This window comes from Ictidomys tridecemlineatus, chromosome 7 (genome assembly GCF_052094955.1).
Source record: "Ictidomys tridecemlineatus isolate mIctTri1 chromosome 7, mIctTri1.hap1, whole genome shotgun sequence".
Lineage (NCBI taxonomy): Eukaryota > Metazoa > Chordata > Mammalia > Rodentia > Sciuridae > Ictidomys > Ictidomys tridecemlineatus.
In genome coordinates, this window is record NC_135483.1 from 194665505 (window position 1) to 194683810 (window position 18306).

The 18306-nt window shown below is 46.1% G+C and overlaps 1 protein-coding gene across 1 annotated transcript in view; it reads right to left on the reverse strand.

The window, feature by feature from the left end:
- Nucleotides 1-1590: 1590 nt before the first annotated feature.
- The window catches only part of Asb18 (ankyrin repeat and SOCS box containing 18), a 62943-nt gene continuing 46227 nt past the window's right edge, over nucleotides 1591-18306 (reverse strand). Inside the window, exons 5-6 of the mRNA XM_078018293.1 lie at nucleotides 8078-8191; nucleotides 1591-6608 (exon numbers count right to left, since the gene is read on the reverse strand). Coding sequence (XP_077874419.1) covers nucleotides 6423-6608; nucleotides 8078-8191 — 300 coding nt within the window. The 3' untranslated portion in view covers nucleotides 1591-6422. The remainder of the gene's footprint in view (nucleotides 6609-8077; nucleotides 8192-18306) is intronic.

Genomic DNA, 18306 nt, shown 5'->3' on the forward strand with positions numbered 1-18306 from the left:
AAGTGCAGTATTTTTCAATTAGAGCTGACGAATTCAATCAAAATTCCATAGATTAGGATGAAATGAGGCATGGGTCATTTACAGGGGAATTTAATTGCCGAGCCATTAGACAAATAGTATATTTGCCATTCCCGCGTTATCCATCATTTCGACATCAATACCGGGCCGCGTCTCCCGTCCCGCGGCTGCCCGGCGTCGCCGTAAACACTCCCTTCCCTGTATCTTCTGATTGTATCTGATTTCATTTAGGGCCATGGGGGATTATAAATGTTCACGCAATCAAGTTCATTAGGACTTCAAATCGCATTTCTGATTGGGATCGCTCTGCAGCCGTCCTCGGAGCGCCTTTCAAACCCCAGCGCGAGGCTTGCGAAAACATCCTTTTGAATTTAAAGCTTCCCATCCTTTTGTCTTGCGACGCCCCCGCCCGCCACCCTCCGGAGGCCCAGCGCTGCCGGGGCCTCCGCGGGGGAGCAGCCCTGAACCCCAGTCGCCGGCCTCGGGAGAGCCCTCCCCCAGCCGCGATCTCGTTGCCGGGCTGGGAAGCCCCCGGGCGGCCCTGGGCGCTCAGGACCCGAGGCCTGAGACGCGCGCGTCGCTGGTCGAGTGGGTACCAGCCCCGTGTCTCCCGCCCCAGCCCAGTGCCACTGATGAGACTTGGGGGCCCCGGAGTCCCGCCGCCGCGGGCCTGGGGCAGCAATTGGACTGGCCCTAAGGACAGACACTGGGTACCCCTGTTTCCCTCCGAGGTCCCGGGTGGGGGCGGTACCCAGCGAAGCCACAGACAGGGCTCCCATTAGCAAACCCAAGAGACAAAGGAGGAGGCTCTTCTGGGGAGAGCACGACAGGAAAGGCTCACGACATCCCTTCCAGCACAGTCGAAAAATAATAGCTTAATATTAACTGCTTCTCATAAAAATATACTTTCACAGATACAGTTACAAGAAGAAAACCCTCATTTTATCCTCGTACTTTGTGCTCATCGCTGTTAGCTGCCTCAGTAATTTAATTGGAATAGAACGTGAGAAATGTGTCATTTTTGAAGAATTTATGCATCACTTCCTAGAAATCTCATTGTGTTAACTAGGAGCCTACTGCGTTCTGTTTAGAACCATAATCACATTTTTATGTGTCTGTATTATGCGTTAATGTGACCTCCTATCTTTAGCAGATAAAAAAAAAATCTCCTTCCATAACAAACTACCACTTACATCAAATACACGAAAACCTGTCTTCCCTATGTTCTTCAAACTTACCTACTTCCTCCAGATCATGGATAGGAAATGTGAATGGAAAAAAGTGCCTACCAAATGAATAATTACACACCAAATTAAAATCCTGCACTAAACATAGTCGACAGCAAATACTGCATTCTCAATCATGTTTATTGCTTACAAATTGCATTACAAAGAAATCTACTCTTTTTATTGGAGTGATTAAGCAGAGTGTTAGGATTGCAGAAATGCTGCTCCTGAAGATGAGACGAAGGCTGCACACCCAGCCAGTCACATTGCAACAGTAAATGTATGATTTTGTTAAAGAACACGTTTAACACACAGACGAGGACCGGGCTGTCATTATGACACCATAAAAGAGTCAACTGAAAATTATATTTATTTATAAACACATTGCCTATAAAATGCACATATTTAATACAAAGGAAGCAAGCAATTCCATAATCAATATTTTAATTACTGAATTTTGTATCATAGCAGCACAGTTCTCGATGATACTTTATGACTCCATGGCCTTCCAGAGCTCTTCTCCCTTTATCATGGGAGCTAAAGTCCTTCCTTGTTTTCTTCTCTTCCTCCCTTCTTTCTGGGCTGAGCAGGTTGGAGGGTGAGGGTCAGACCGTTTGCTGATGGCGCCACCTGCAGGACTCTATGACAAGGAATTTCCACACCTCTAAAATCTTCCCAAGGGCTTTGGGTTATTTTAGCAATTTAATGAAATTGATTTTGTTTTAACATAGAAGGATGTTAACAACTTCAAGATAAATCCTGGAGTCTAAAAAGTATTTTGATGCTGCCAAACTATGCTTAAGTCTGAGAAATAAGATACAGCATTGATCAGAGTTGTACTGCCAGGGCTTTTGAATATCCCAGTGGCATATAGAAAATAGGACTAAAGGAATAATTTATCCTTGAAGGGATGGAATAAAAGATGAAGTATTCTCTGTTTATCACTTGGTCCTGGGAGCTACCCTGAAGAGGTAAGAAGCAATCAGCATCTGCAATTGTAGTGACCGAGGGCCTTCTCAGAGCCCAGGGTTTCGAGGAGGGGGCTGAGTTGCTGGAGCAGACCAGCTCATTCTCCAAGTCTGCACTTTAACCATTTCTGTAGAGGGTTAAGTGTTCTCTGCAAAACTTCAACAGCCTGTCCCATCATGTTGGTCTAACCGGTTATTTCGGAGATTGGAAATTTGATGATTATATACTTACTGAGATTAGCAAATCCTCCTTATACCTAGGGAGTCAGTGGCTTTGATTTTCTACCAAACCTGCTGAATTGATGGCTATCAAGTAACCTAAAGTTAAACTGACACAAATTCACTAAAAAATAGACCTAATGCTGCATTTGAAATTTTAACCCTAAAATGTCACACAGTGTCCAGCCCGTGTACTAACTGCCCAGGGACTGTGCCCTGAGTCTGGGGGTCCAGCTGTGAACATTTGCTCCTGTCCTGGGGATAGGTGCACCAGAGAAGCCCACCTCTCTAGGAACAGTGTTGGTGGAGAACCTCACTTAGGTAATTTTGGATCCTTGTGTTAAGATGCAGGTCATAATCAAAGATATTTGATAAAAGTAGGAAGAAAAGCATGCCTTGGCCGTTTTTTTTTTTTTCATTTTAGTGGAAGCAGCAGGTAAAGGGGCCATTCACTCTTTTATTACCTTATCAATTTTGAACCAGGTGAATGTACCATTAAAAACTAAATGTGAAATTAAAGAAAACAATTTAGATCTCGCAGAATCAATTTATGCTATATATGCAACAAGAAAAATGACGTTCAGTGTGGACTAAGAAAGTAAAAAAAAATTAGATTTTTTAAAATAAAAAGTAAATGCCAGGGTAAATTTTGTTTACTGGAAAGGAAATACAAATGGGAGAATTCTAGTCTTAAAATAGAATATCTTTTTCAATATTCATTTCAGCTAATTTGTCCCCTCTCTATCTCCTTTCTCCCTACTTCTCTTCTTCCTTCCCTTTCTTCTTAGTCTCTTCCTTATGCAAGTCCTGTAATTCTAGAACTTTCCAGTAATATAGCATGGAGCATAGCTAGACAGGTCAGTGAAACAACTTGTTTTTTGTCAGTTATTTTATTTATTTGGCTATAACAAAGTAAGTTGCTAGCAATAATTAAATTCTGCAAAACTATGAATGAATTGTACCTCATTTGATGACTAAGACAGCCTCAAGTGCACAAGCCATTTTGCCCCATACAGTCATGGTCATAATTCAGAGACAGCATGTAGCGCGTCTGGACAGCCACCAGGACCCAGGAGGACTGCTGTTCACAGCCTGCTTCCTCCCTGGCCATTCTCTTGCAGCAGTGATGTCATGCTCCTGAAGAGTTGGGGGTGGGATAGAGGACGCCCCTCATCCCAGGAGAGCCAGCTTATGGCTGTTACTGTCACACATGGGTCCATGATGACCAAGGGTGCTGGCTGGAGAGGACAGAGCCCATATTTCATAGCAGCCCTAGGACATGTTGTCCTGCTCACCTGGTCAAGAGCTCCAGGAGAAGGCAGGCAGCCACCATGCCTGTCTTGCTGCTGAAGAGTTCCCAGCCCCAGGCCTTGGGCTCCATTCCCAGCAAAAACTGCTACGAAGGGTTAGTCTGGGTTAGTCAGATAAATGAACAAAGGTCAAAGGAAAACCAAAACAACAAAACAGAAAATAACAAGAGCTGGTGAGGATGTAGAGAAATCAGAACCCTGGGGCATTGTTGATGGGACTGTGAAATGGGGTAGCAGCCATGGAAAGCAGCATGGAGTTTCCTCAAAAACTAAAACTGGAACTACCATCTGATTCGACAGTCTCACTTCTGGGTGAATTTCAAAGGAGCTGAATGCAGGGTCTTGAAAAAATATTTGCATGATCATTGTATTAGTCAGTTTTTTTGGGGGGGGGTATAAAAAAACACCTGTGGCTGGATACAGTTCAGCAAGATCACTTGGGGCTGCAGAAGACCTGCCTTATACCATTTCATCTCATGAGTCCCTAAGCTAGTGAGAGCTGCCTTCCAGGTGAGCAAAGAGCAAATTGCAGCTGGTTTCACTTCAGTATCTGTCTCTGCTGCTCAGTGGAGAAACACAGTTCTGAATCCATCTGTAGGCTGTTAACCATGGGCTATGCAATGTCCAGTGTACTGTATCCCCTTCCAGGACAAAGCAATCTTTCTAGCATCACCTTTTGACTGTAACTGTTCACCTGCCCTCTGGTTCCTTATACCTGTCCAGTGAGGTTCAGAAGCCTAGCTCTGGAGGCCCAGGGCCTCCTGATTTGTAACCCCCATCTCTAGCCCTGCTTCCTTCCACCTGCCAAAGGATGGGGACCTTTTCTTCTGGCCATCCATCCACCATGCCCTGCACTTTCCTGCACCAACGACATCATTCAAGTTCTCCTTTGGGTCCAGTGATGACACCTGGAGGGTCCTGGGAGAGTTATCTACTTGGGTTGGGGGCCTCTGGGGTCTGGAAACAGTGTTTACATATCCCCTTTGAAGGACAGGTCAGTTGTCCATTATCAAAGGGTGGGATGGAGATGGGGATGGGTCACCTGGAGGAGCTGGAAGATGACAAGCTGTCTTATCACTCTCTTGGAAGGTCCAGTGTGTCAAAATGTGACCATCGACCCAGGCTCAGCCTGTCTTCTCCTTCATGGTGGCCCACCTCATGGGTGGACCCCTCTTGCCAGGGGGCTTTACTCACCCGTGGTGCACACAGCATCCCATCTTAAGCTATAGCTGCGTCCTGGGGCCTGAACTTGCTTCCAGACAGTGACAGTAGGAGTGTGTGCCCTGGCCTCTGGGGTCTTGCTCTGGCTTTAATTGGAAAGCAAAGGGGCCACTGCTTATCCTCATATGATGACCATAAAGAGTTCTTGCTTTGAAATATAATGTGTTGGGCTGGGGCTGTAGCTCAGTGGCAGAGTGCCTGCCCAACATGAGGGAAGCCCTGGGTTCCATCCTCAGCGCGCGCACGCGCACACACACACACACACACACACAAGTGTATTGATAGAAAACTTTAGGTCAAGTAAGGCCATACATTGAGAGATGAGTAACTATTACTGAGCTGCTTATCACTCATAGTTCCCGAGAGAAGAGGGCTCACCGTGCCACAGGGCCATGCAGGGAAGCATGAGCATTGGTCAGGAGATGGGGGAGGAACAAGGCTTAGGTCTGGTTAGTGTGAATACTTCAGTGGCTCTCGGGCATAGGAGCTGTCCCTCATTGTCTAGTTCATGGTCCTGGAGTGATCAGGACAGATGGACAGTGGCCCTTAGTGAGAGTCAAATAAAGAAGGTGGCTGTGTGCTCTGGCCTGGTTGGCATGCATGTGAAAAGATGCTCTGTGGCCAGTCGTCTGTTGTCTCTAGGGACTAGCTAGTGGGAAGGGCTGTCCCTCATGTCAGCAAGGCCCCAGATGTCACAGCATAGGAAAAGAGCAAACAGAAGACAAGGTCAACATGTTCCTAGATAATGAGCTTGCTGTGTGGGCTCAGCTGAGCTGGGGCAACACCCGTGGACCTGTGCATTCCAGGCTACTTCCCAGAGGGGTCTGCTGGGGTTGAATGAGAGTGTCAGACAAAGGACTCCTATGGGACCAAAAGCCTGACTCGACACCCCTTTAAGGTCCTCCTGGGAAAGTGCTGGATTGCTGTGTGCTTGCTAGCAGTGACAGGCTCCTGGGAGGTGCCCTGTCATGGAAGCAAGAGTGCTCTCCGCAGGTGGGCCTGGCGTGTTCTGGGCACAGACCCACTCCCAGTGGCCAGGCTCCAGGAGGGGGTAGGAGGCCTTCCCTATGAGGCCGAGGGTCCACAGGCAATGGGGCAGTGGGCATGCTGCCAGTTCATTAGGGGTCAGGGACAGATCTTACTAAGACATATGCCTTTTAGTTCAGCTTTTGTTGAAAGGTACTTTGCAACAGTAAGTGCAGCAGTAGTCACACTGTCCTGTGAGCCTCACAAGCGATCCTGAGATGCAGGAAGGATGTTCATTACCAATTCCATGTTGAGGCAAACCCGAGGCTTGGCAGCTTTGTCTTCCGCTGGTCACATGGGAGTGAGGGGCACGGGAGGCCCATGCAGATGTGCCCCATCCTCAGCGCTCTTCCTTCCCCACAGGGCCTCCCTTCCCCACAGGGCCTCCCTGAAGGGCCAAGATGAGGACCTGCAGCCTTGGTTGCAAAGCTCTTTCAGTGCAAAACACCCTCTGGCTCCAAAAGTAGGTAATCTTGCAGGGACTTGGGCAAGGGCAGCAGGGGTATGAGGTGAAAGCAGTTTTTTCCAGACAATCTGCGAATGGCACAGCGGCAAAGATGCTGCAGGCAGCGCGGGGTGTGGGCCAAGGCGAAGAAAGACTGGTAGAAAGGCTCGTGCATCTGGAAAGGAAGGCACAAGGAGCGTAAGGGGGCGCACGGAACCCACCCACATTCCTCCCCCACCAGGCCACCATAGAAAGTCGTCCCTCTGTGGCTCCCTGGCTCAGCGCAGGGAGGAGAGCTGTCCTGGGCTGTGCTTCTACAATGTAGTTCCCACCCAGTCAGGGAGGCGTGGTCTTGAGCGACTTGGGCTGTGCACTCCAATCCCCTCCTGCCCTGTCCTCTCTGACAGCAGCCCTGCAGCTCCCAGGGTGGCCTCCTGTCAAACCAGTCCTGACAAGCCTTCCCTTTGGCCAGTGATGGGCTCCAGAGCCCAGGCCAAGCCATCGGTGCATGGTGATCCCTGGCGTTCATTAACATGCACCTGATGCAGCCAGTGAACCGGGAGAGGATTATCTAGGAAGAAACATTCTTCCTCTTTGTGCAATTGACAGTCACCAGTGGACCATGCTGTGTGTGGATGTGACCCCCTTTGCTGTGCGGGTTGCTCCTTTTTTGGTACTGGGATAGAACCCAGGGGCCTTCTACCACTGCGCTACATCTCCAACCTCTGGCCTTTCTGTTTGGAGGTAGAATCTTGGTAGGTTGCCCAGGCTGGCCTTAAACTCGCAATCCTCCTGCCTCAGCCTCCTGAGTCAATGGGATTGCAGGCGTGTGCCACCACATGTGACGTGAGTTACATCTTGAGCCATCAGAAGAGGAAGCCCACACTCAGGGCCAGACTGGCATGTCCAGAGAAGGAGCCAGGACCTGCACACTCAGGTGGCTTCAAATCCCTTCCCTGATGTTGCTTCCCTAAGCTCCAGCAGCCTCCAAGCCAATGTGGGCTGTTGTGTGCTCCCTGCAGCCACAGCACCCTCACCATCCTCTGCTGCATCTGTGGGGGACAGGTTCCAGGACCCCTGAGGGTACCCAAATCTGCAAGTGCTCAAGTCCCTTCTGTCAAATGACACAGTGTTTGCAGGTAATCTGGGTACATCCTCCCATGGACTCTCAATCACCTCTAGCTGACTTTGGATGCCCCCCAGAGATGTCACACTGTATTGTTCAGGAAGGAAGGGCCAGAAGCCAAACAAAGCCTGCACATGTTCAGTGTAGTTTGTCCCTTAAGATTTTTGATCCCTGAATCCAAAATATGGATGCAGAACCCATGTACAGGGAAGGTGACTGTACAATAACTGGCTCTTGGCTATGTGGTTACCCAGATGCTGAAGAAAACAGAAACATGTAAATGTGCCCCAGTGGGGTCCCCTCTCCTCATTAGTTCTTTACCTTTCTTTCTTTCTTTCTTTCTTTTTTTTTTTTTGGTGCTGGGAATGGTAGCCAGGGCCTGACGTGCCAGGCAAGTGCTCTACCGCTGAGTCGCACCAACTCAATGGTCCACACTTCCTGGATCCATGAAAAACTCCAAACAGATGCGCAGACAGCAAAATCTTGAACCCAAGCGGGCGAAAGAAGCATCTCCTCACCTGATACACTTCGTCAGGAATCATCTCCTTCCAGGACTCGGACACGTGCAGCTGAGCGTAGGAGTTGAAAAGGACCTCGATCACGCCTGGGGCTGGCGCGCAGGTCCTCAGCACCTGGTGGGAAGGAGAGAGAGGCACTGTCGGGCGACTGGGTTGGGGTTCATCTGCAGAAGGGTGGGAGGCATGCAGATATGTCGGGTGCACGCCCGCCTCTCCCTGGCTGTGGGACTGGGGTCTCAAGTTGGAGAAGAGCCACAACACAGCCCAGCAGGAGGCTGCCTGGCCCAGGAGTGAACCAGGACAAGCACAGGCAGGCTCTGAGTGCCCGCTCCTCTCAGGAAGGCTGCTTTGAAAACTCTGGGCACCAGGACTCAAGCCACCAAGTTCCAGAGGAAGACGCTGAGGGCCTGAGGGCGAGCAAACCGGAGGTGCACCAGAAACCTGGCCCCAGGAGGGCGTTCCCAGCCTCCGCCTCCTTGAATCAGGAGGGTGACAAGGGCCCACTTCTTGGGCTGCTGAATGTCCTCTTAGCTTGGCCTTTACATTTTATTTTCACAATGCTCACTGGCAAAGATTCCTGTTTTCTTAATTGCAAATTTATAGATTGAGTATATCAGCTTCACTGTAAAGATGGGAAAAATAAATTTTTGCTTTTGAAAAATAAATTTTTTATCATGGAGAAATTTGAACCACACAAAATAGATCAAATAGAAAGATAAAGCCCTGTGCACTCAGCATTGAATCAGCGTCGATCCTGCTGCATCCACTTCCCCTCATATTATCTTCTTATTTATTTACTTATTTTTGTGAGGCTGGGGATGGAACTCAGGGCCTTGCACAAGCTCTGCCGCAGCTTCATCCTCAGCACTCACCTAATATTGTTTTAAAGCAAAACCCCACTTGTTCTTATCATTTCACCTGTAATTATTTCAGTGTTTCCCTTTAAGGACCTATTAAAAAAAATGATAGCACCTGAAAATTAACATTTGTTTTTTTCTTTTAATTTTTTTAATTTGTTCTTTTTAACAATTGTTTCTTAATATCATCTAATATTTAGTTAGCATTACAATGTACAAATTTCTCTTAAATGCCATTATATTAACAAAATAATTTCCCTTCTGGTACTGGGAAAATGAATATAATGCCATTAACAAAATAATTTCTCCTTTGCCACTGAGCTATGTTACTAGTCCTTTTCGTAATATTTTTTTCTTTTCTTTCTTTTTTGTTTTTTAGACCAGGACTCATCAAGTTGCCAAGGCCGGCCTTGAACTTGCCATCTTCTGCCTCAGCCTCCTGAGTTGCTTGGATTACAGGCATGTGACACCACACTCTTCTAATTTGTTTGGTTTATTTTATTTTATTTTTTTTCCTCTCATTTGTTTCATGGTATTTATTTGTTGGAGAAACCGGATTCTTGATCCTGTAGTTTTTCTTTGTGGGATTTTGCTGATTGTAACCCTGTGGAGTTTTGAAACCTGCTGTTCTTCCTCTGTCCTCTGCAAAAAGTAGCTAGATTTTTCAGCTTAACAGAATTGAGATTAAATTTTGGAGAAGGGAAAGGCAACCTCATAGCATTCTTTTTGAGGGTCAGCTTTGGTGACAAGCTCACTCTTCCAAGACTTGGTTGAACAGGCTGAAGTCCTGGGAGTCTTCCAAGAACAAGCACCTGTGGAGACCATGACAGGAGCCAGTGGCCAGCCTGGCCTGCACTCTGACCCTGGGCCTCTGAGCATGGCCTCAAACAGAAGGGTGCATTTGAATCCCTCAGTACAGTTGTTGCCCTTACAACTCACTTTGCTTCTTCATTGGTTTGGATCTAAGATCCTTCAAAATACAGAGAGTCAAAATTTAAAAAAGAATCCTTATAGTTCTTTGTTCAGGGATAACCACTATCAACATTTTGTGTATGCTAATGTTTTATGCCATTTAGATAACACATTTACACACACACACACACACACACACACACAGTTCCAACCTACAGTGGTTCTGCTTAAACAACTCTTTGATTCTACAGTGGAGTGTAATTAACATGCGTTCAGAAGAAACTGTATTTTTAAAAAATATTTTTTAGTTGTAGTTGGACACAATACCTTCATCTTATTTATTTTTAGGTGGTGCTGAGGATTGAACCCGGGGTCTTGTACATGCTAGGCAAGTGCTCCACTGCTGAGCCACAACCCCAGCCCCAAGAAACTGGATTTTGAATGTGGATGTTCCCCTGGACTTGTGACATGTGGTACCTTCTTCTCTTACCTGTGATGCTAGACGGGGCTGGGCTGCCCATCAGCCCCTGCTCACCAGAGGTACAACCAGGGCTCTGCATTGTTCTGTGTTGTTGAGCTCCGCAATTCAGTAGGTCAGGCATGCGTCTCCTCTGCTGATGTTTTTAACTTACAATGACTTTATTGGTACACAATCTCATTTTTAACTAAGGCTCATCTGCATAACAAAAATGCTAACTGCTTTGCATATTATTTTGAAACTTGAGTTTTTTCTGCTTAAAATAGATTGTGAATAATTCAAAAATTATAAATGAGCATTTCAGGATCATTTTTGTGGCCATATATTTTATTCTTGAATACATCAGAATATATTCATTGAATTAACTATGTAAGTTGCCTCAATATTTGGATAAAACAATATCCTTGGATATAATTCTATCCCTCTTTTCCTCCAATGAAACTTTTTATTTATTTATTTAATTTTTTAAAAAAATATTTTACTTTTACATTTTAGGTGGACACAATCCCTTATGTGGTGCTGAGGATCGAACCCAGTGCCTCATGCATGCTACGTGAGCACTCTACCGCTGAGCCACAACCCCAGCCCCAAAACTTATTTAAATACACTGAGAAATTTACATTCTAGAAATGGAATTGAAGGATTAAAGGTATGTACATTTTAAGGCTTTTAAAACATACTGCCAAATATAAGAACATAAATTGGTGCAGTTTTTAAAAAATATATATATTTTAGATGTTGCTGGACCTTTATTTTATTCATTTATTTATATGTGATGCTGAGAATTGAACCCAATGCCTCATACTTGCCAGGCAAGTGCTCTACCACTGAGCCACAGCCCCAATTTGGTGCAGTTTTTGAAGAAACAAATATAAGAGTGCATCTCTCCCCCTACCCAAAGCATCTCAATAATTGATTAAATTTGATAGATGCAACATGGAATATTGACTTTTGGTTTGATTAATTACTTATCTTTCTTCTTTTATGACTTGCTAAATTACATCTTTTGCTCATTTTTCTATTGGTCTGTTCATTTTATTTCTCTGACTTGGAAGTATACTTTACTTTAGGTTGTTTTTCCAGGTAGACAATATAGTGTTTTTTGCAAATATAGTGTTTTTCTTCTTTAATATTAATATTTCCTATTTGTTTTTCTTGTCTTATTATATTGGCTAGCACTTTAATGTTCAATTAAAGTTCAATGCCAAATAACAGCATTGATAAAGACTGTGTAATCGGGGATGTGGCTCAAGCGGTAGCGCGCTCGCCTGGCATGCATGCTGCCCGGGTTCAAGCCTCAGCACCACATACAAACAAAGATGTTGTGTCCGCCAAGAACTAAAAAATAATAATAATAATAAAAAAAAACTGTGTGATCATTCTGTTCCCAATTTTAATAGGAATTCATAGGATTTTCTTTAATGTTTCACCATAAACATAATCTTGGATATAAGTTTCATATAAATATCCTGCTCTGATTTCAGAAAACACCTTTCTATTGCTAGGTTGTTACGAAATTTGAGATTTAATTTAATTCTATCTGTTATATTACCAAGTTTATAGAACAGGATTTTCCAATGTTGTCTCATTTCTGCCTTTATAAAACCAACTCTAATTGGCTATTCTTCTCTCCAATTGCTATACGTTGTGGGTATTTTATATGCCATATATATATATATATATATATATATATATATATATATATATGATTAATGTATGTAATATAATGCTAGATTTACTTAGATAAGGTTTTTATTTATTTATTTTTTTATATTCAGGATGGAACCCAGAAGTGCTTTACCACTGAGCTACATCCCTAGCTCTTTTTAAAATATTTTAAGACAGATTCTCACTAAGTTGCTTAGGGTGTTGCTTGGTTACTGAGGCTGACTTCTAACTTGTGATCCTTCTGCCTCAGCCTCCAGGTCTGCTAGATTATTGGCATGAGCCACAGTGCCCAGCTGCTCTGTAGTGTTTTCTCTTTTAGCATTTTTGAAAATTGGGTTTGAATATCACTTTATGTTAACTTAGTACAACTATCTGAAGAAAATTAAATCTTTTTAATACTTGGGAAGATTTTTAAAAGTATACAGTTATTGGGATTAAGACAACATGACAGAGTTTTAAAAACATTTAGTGGTGCTAGTACTGTAGCCCAGGGCCTCTTGCTTGCTGGGCCACTGTGGGCTTGATCCCCAGCACACCACATGCGTGCACAGGCACACACACACACACACACACACACACCCCTAATCAATTGGCTTTTGTTGAGCAAGTCTCCTTTAAAATTCACTAACCCATTAATTTGAGCCATTTTCATGATTATTTCCCGACTCGCCTCTGCTTGGTATGTTCTACTCCTTGGATTGATGGCTCATTTGATTTAGTGGTATTTTTTCCCCCTGAGTCATATATAATAGCAATAAAAGAGAATAAAATCATGGCACCTACTGGCAAATGGATGGAGTTGGAAAATATAATGCTAAATGAAGTTAGCAACTTAAAAAAAACTTTTTAAAAAATAACTATTTTATTTATTTACTTTTATGTGGTGCTGAGGATTGAACCCAGTGCCTCACCCATGCCAGGCAAGTGCTCTACCACAGACCTACAGCCCCAGCCCCTGAAGTCAGCAACTTTAAACTTACTTTAAAGTGGCATCAATTTCCTTTTCAACATAGGTGGCTCATAGCAATAAATGTTAAGGCACAGTACTTCCGCTGTCTTCCTTAAATAGTCTGCAATTAAATAACTGGTTTTTGTTGTTGTTGTTGTTTTGAGACAAAGCTCACTTTGGTGCCCGGGCTGGCCTCGAGGCCTGGGCTCAGTGATCTTCTTGCCTCAGCCTCTGTAGTAGTGGGACCATGAGCACCTGACTGAATAACTATTGACGTGGTGGTCACAGGACAGTGTGCTATAAAAGTTTCAAAGATTATATTATTTAAAACAAGTTGACTACCTTTTACTTTTATTTTCTGGTGTCCGGCACTATTCGTAGGAACATCTTCTCAGGGTGGTAGAAGATGCTGATTCAGTTTGGTTCAAGGTTCATTATGTACTCCTCACATTTATGATTAGAGCCCTAGGCTTTTCCTCCCCTAGATCTGTGGAGATGGAGCTCTGTCTTAAGCCACCACACCCAGTCTAAGTGTCTTCCTTTTGACATAAAATGAAAGCTATTTGGCTGAGCCTAAAAATTATAGTGTCCAAAATTTCCCTTAAAAATACGTAGATGATCCCAGCAGCTTGGGAAGCTGAGGCAGGAGGATTGTGAGTTCAAAGCCAGACTCAGCAATTTAACAAGGCCCTAAGCAATTTAGCAAGACCCTGTCTCTAAATAAAATATAAAAGGGATGGAGATGTGACTCAGCGGTTGAGTGCTCCTGGGTTCAATTCCTGGTACCAAAAAAAAAAAAAAAAATCTGTAGATGACATTTCACTGTTTCGTGCTAACAATGCAGCAGAGGAATCTGTTTTTTTTTTTTTGTTTGTTTTTTGGGGGCATCTTTAACCATTTTTATTTATTTATTTTGGGGGGTAAAAGAAATATGGAATTTATTTTTTGTTATTTATTTATTTATCAGTTCTAATCAGTTATATATCATAGTAGAAAGCTCTGCAATCCATTGCACACAGATGGAGCAGAATTTTTCACTTCTCTGGTTGTACATGAAGTAGGGTCACACCTTCGTACAGTCATACATGTTCCTAGGGTAATGATGTCCATCTCATTCCACCATCTTTCCTACCCCTTTGCCCCCTCCCCACCTCTTTTGCCCCATTTAAAGTTCCTCCCCATATCCTATGCACCCTCCCCATATGGATTAGCATCCACTTATTAGAGAAAACATTTGGCCCCTGTTTTATGGGGGGATTCGCTTACTTTGCTTAGCATGATATTCTCCAACTCTATCCATTTAACTGCAAATGCCATAATTTTATTCTCTTTTAATGATGAGTAATACTCCACTGTGTATATGTACCACAGTTTCTTTATCCATTCATCAACTGAAGGGCGTCTAGGTTGCTTCCACAGTTGAGCAATTGTGAATTGTGCTGCTGTAAACACTGACGTGGCTGTGTCCCGGTAGTATGTTACTGTAGTTTTTAGGTCTTTCAGGTATAAACCGAGTGGGATAGCTGGGTCCAATGATGGTTCCATTCCCAGTTTTCTAAGGAATCTCCATACTGCTTTCCAGATTGGCTGCACCAATTTGCAGTCCCACCAGCAATGTATGAATGTGCCTTTCCCCGCATCCTCACCAACACTTACTGTTGTCTGTATTCTCGATAGCTGCCATTCTGATTGGCATGAGATGAAATCTTAGAGTAGTTTTGATTTGCATTTCTCTAATTACTAGAGATGTTGGATGTTTTTTCATAAATTTGTTGATTGATTGTATTTCTTCTTCTGAGAAGTGTCTGTTCAGCTCCTTAGCCCATTTATTGATTGAGTTGTTTATTTTCTTGGTGTTAAGTTTTTGGAGTTCTTTATACATCCTGAAGACAAGTGCTCTCTCTGATGTGTGTGTGACAAAAATCTGCTCCCAAAATATATAGCCTGACTTTTATTTCTTCAGGAATAACCTGTTTTCTGTTTGAATATGTGGCAAGGATTCCCCATGTTTTTGGACATTTTTGCTAGACTGGACATTGGCATGCATCCTGTCATTTGCCAAGGTCTTGCCTGGGCACAGAATCACGAGCCACCACACACCTTGTAGATTCAAACAGCAATTCTTTATTCCCGAACTCACACCGGCCCTGTACAAACACGTTCTGGGGCAAACCCAAATCTCCTGCACAATTCACGTCCTAAATACTTTCTCTCCAGGAGAACTCAGCGTGAACTCAGGCAGCAGGCACGCCCTACTCCCAGCAGGAATAACCTTCAACCTGCAACTTCCCTAAACCGGGATTATCTTAAACCAGGAACGCCCTGAACCCAAATTGTCTTAAACCCGGATACTTCCTAAAACCTGCAGGATACACCCTAATCCTGGATCCACCCTGGTCATTGAGCAGGGTCACCTTTCTCAAACACACAAGCAAGGTCACAGCAAATTTCCAAGGCAAGTCCATTTAACATGGGGTACGCTGGCAAGGATTTCGATGCGTCATTCCTACTTGGCAAATGGCCCTCAGCAGTCATTGATCTACAGAGAATAACCAATCAACTTCTAACTAGAAATGTAAGCTTTTCAGTGCAGACAGGTTTCCTGCATTGAGTCTTTGGTTATGACTTCAAGACTTTTGTTCTAGGTTCTCCTCTCCTGCCCCGTCCCTTTCCAGGGCTTCTTATAAATCAAGAAACTGTGAACAAGGAAGCTGCCTAGCCCAGTTGCTGCTGGCAGCCCTGTCTGACCAAGAGAGGAGCCCTGGGAGGCTGGAGCTGACTCCCGGCACAGTGGGGCAGGGAGCTGGTGCCTGGATGACACCGTGGAGACACGGATGCAGCCACTCCTACAGGCTGCAATGTGTGCACTTGGTGTTACTCGAGATAACAAGATGCATTTCCTTACTTCATCCACTTTGAGTTGGATTTTCTTCTACTTGTGGCTGAAATGGCTTACATCAGTCAGCGTCCCATCGAGCAGCAGAAACCACACTAGGAATTTCAGTCAGAAGGAAGTGAACATATGGAATTTATTATACAGGCTCCTGAGCTGCCCGGAAGCCAGCACAGGGAGGTGAGCTAGCCCAGGGATTAGCCAGACCAGCAGCGGTTGTGGCCCTTAGTGCTATCGACAATGGGGCACTGTGGTGTTATTAGAGTCTGGGGACAGGGCACCCAGGTCAGGCTGGAACCTAGTGGGGTCAGGGGCTGGGTCATTAAGGCAGAGCCGTCCAGTGGTGCTGGGGCTTGGAGGAGACGCAGAAGCTTTGGGGGGCTACTTAAGGCAGAGGAAGGAGGAGAAGTGTGGCTTCTCCCCCCCACTCCCTTTGCCCTTGTGTGCATTGGCTGAGCCTGCCAGAGGCCAGCCAACAGGGGCCTCTGCACCCAGCCTGCAGGCCAGGCCACACCCCTGCTCCCAGGATGTAGAGCAAACAGGGCAACGGCAGGAGGGCTCGGGACACAGCACACAGCACAGCACCCCATTCACGTCACTGGTTTGGTTTTTTAAATGGGCCTCCCTGGGTGTCGTTTAATCTACGACTGCCCTGCTTTCTGGTGGCACTCCACAGCCGCCACCTTCCCGGCAGGCCATGCTGCCGGCTGCCCCTGGCCCTGTTCTGGACCAGCAGGGCAACTTCCCGCGCTCCCTGGAGGAGGCGCTCGATTCCTGAGATTTTCTTCCAATCTTCTGATGAGAGATATGGCCTTCTTCTCTGTTTTTTGGATACTGTCTTGTTTCTCTGTTTCTTGGCCCTTTTCCCTCTGTGAATCCATTCGCTTTCTCGTTACTCTTCTGCACGGAGGTGAGGAACAGATGTGAAGTTCATCAACACGGACGAAGCCGTGGTCCAGCTCCAGGGGAGAGTGTGGTAGGGCAGAGCGGAGGGCAGGCAACGTCTGCCTGACTGCCTGGACACTCGTGGCCACACCACAGAGGGACATCAGGTAAGAGCCCCCCTCACTGGTGCCAGGGGTCCCGTCTCTCCCTCCCTCCCTCCCTCCCTCCCTCCCTCCCATGTCTGTCTTCACAGATGTTGGGGAGACGATGGAGCTGCTGCTATGGTGAGACTTCTCATCTCAGCTCCCCCCCCCCCCAATCTATTACTGTCACCAAGTCAGGCTGAAGCAGGCTGTAGAGAAGGACACTGGGCAGCTACAGAGGGAGCCCGCAGGGCCTGGCGTCCATGTTTCTGGTGAGCACCAGGCCCTCCAACACGCCTTCCCTGTGTGTGGTGGTCTCCGACTCCAGCCACCCCTTCTCTGTCAGGGGAAGATGTGCCACTAAGAACGGTTCACACGGGGCACCCCCGGATCAGGTCTGGGCCTATGGAGATGGCGTTCTCAACAGTTCCAAGGCCTTCCTGAGCCCTTGCTAACTTCACCCTGCCAGCGACCCCCCAGTTGGCCCTGTCACTACTGTGCAGTGTTAAATGGCTCCCAGGGACAGCACGGAACGCGAATGTCCCCCGCCTGGGAAGAGCTGCCTGCCCTCAGAGGCAGAGCACCACCCCTCCCCCACCCCGGGTCACAGACTGTGACAAAGTCTTATTGCCTGTCTCTGGGAATTCATTTTCTGTCTCTCCGCTGTTCCACCTCTCTGGGGCTCCCCGCCCCTCCCGGCCCCTCAGCGCTGGGCCCCTCTGTTTGCCAGGCAGCTGGCTGCCTTCATTATTTTTACGCCAACACAGTTTAAAAATCTCCGCTGCCTCCTTGCTGCTGTGGAGAGGCGGCTGCCACATTACTCTGACATGCTGATGTCATTAGTGTCCACGCAGACCCTCTCCAGCTAATGAGGCGGCAGAGAGAAAATTAAGGGGAGAAATCACACAGGCACGTTGCTTTGTATGTAGATGGAGAAATAAAACAAGGGCAAGAAAACAGAGGCGCTCCTACGATGGCCGTCCCTCCCCCGGAGCCCGTGCACGCGGCTGTGAAGGCAGGAAATGGGGCCCTGGGTTTTGACTACGGCTATCCCAGGTTCTCCCCTAAAATCCTGTGAAACTGGGGTAAGTAGGTAAAGTCACTTGATCTGATTCCTTAACTAGGTCAAGAAGAAAACGTCAACATTTAAGGCCCCTATTTTGGCATTGTCAACATCCAGGTGAAGCAAGACCAGGGCTTTCCAGATATTTCTAGAATCTGTCATTGCCTGCACCCACCTCCACCCCCCCGTTGTTCAAGCCAAGTGCACCCCTCATCTGGATTTCCACCACGGCCAGTGATGTTGAGTCTGGCATCAACCTTGCAATCCCCAGCCTCTCTTGGGGCTGGGCTCACGGGTGTGCACTACTGCAGAATCCCACACTGTACGGCAAGGCCTCTGCCTGGCTGTCCAGGCTCAGGTCTTGGTCCCTGCTGTTCCTTC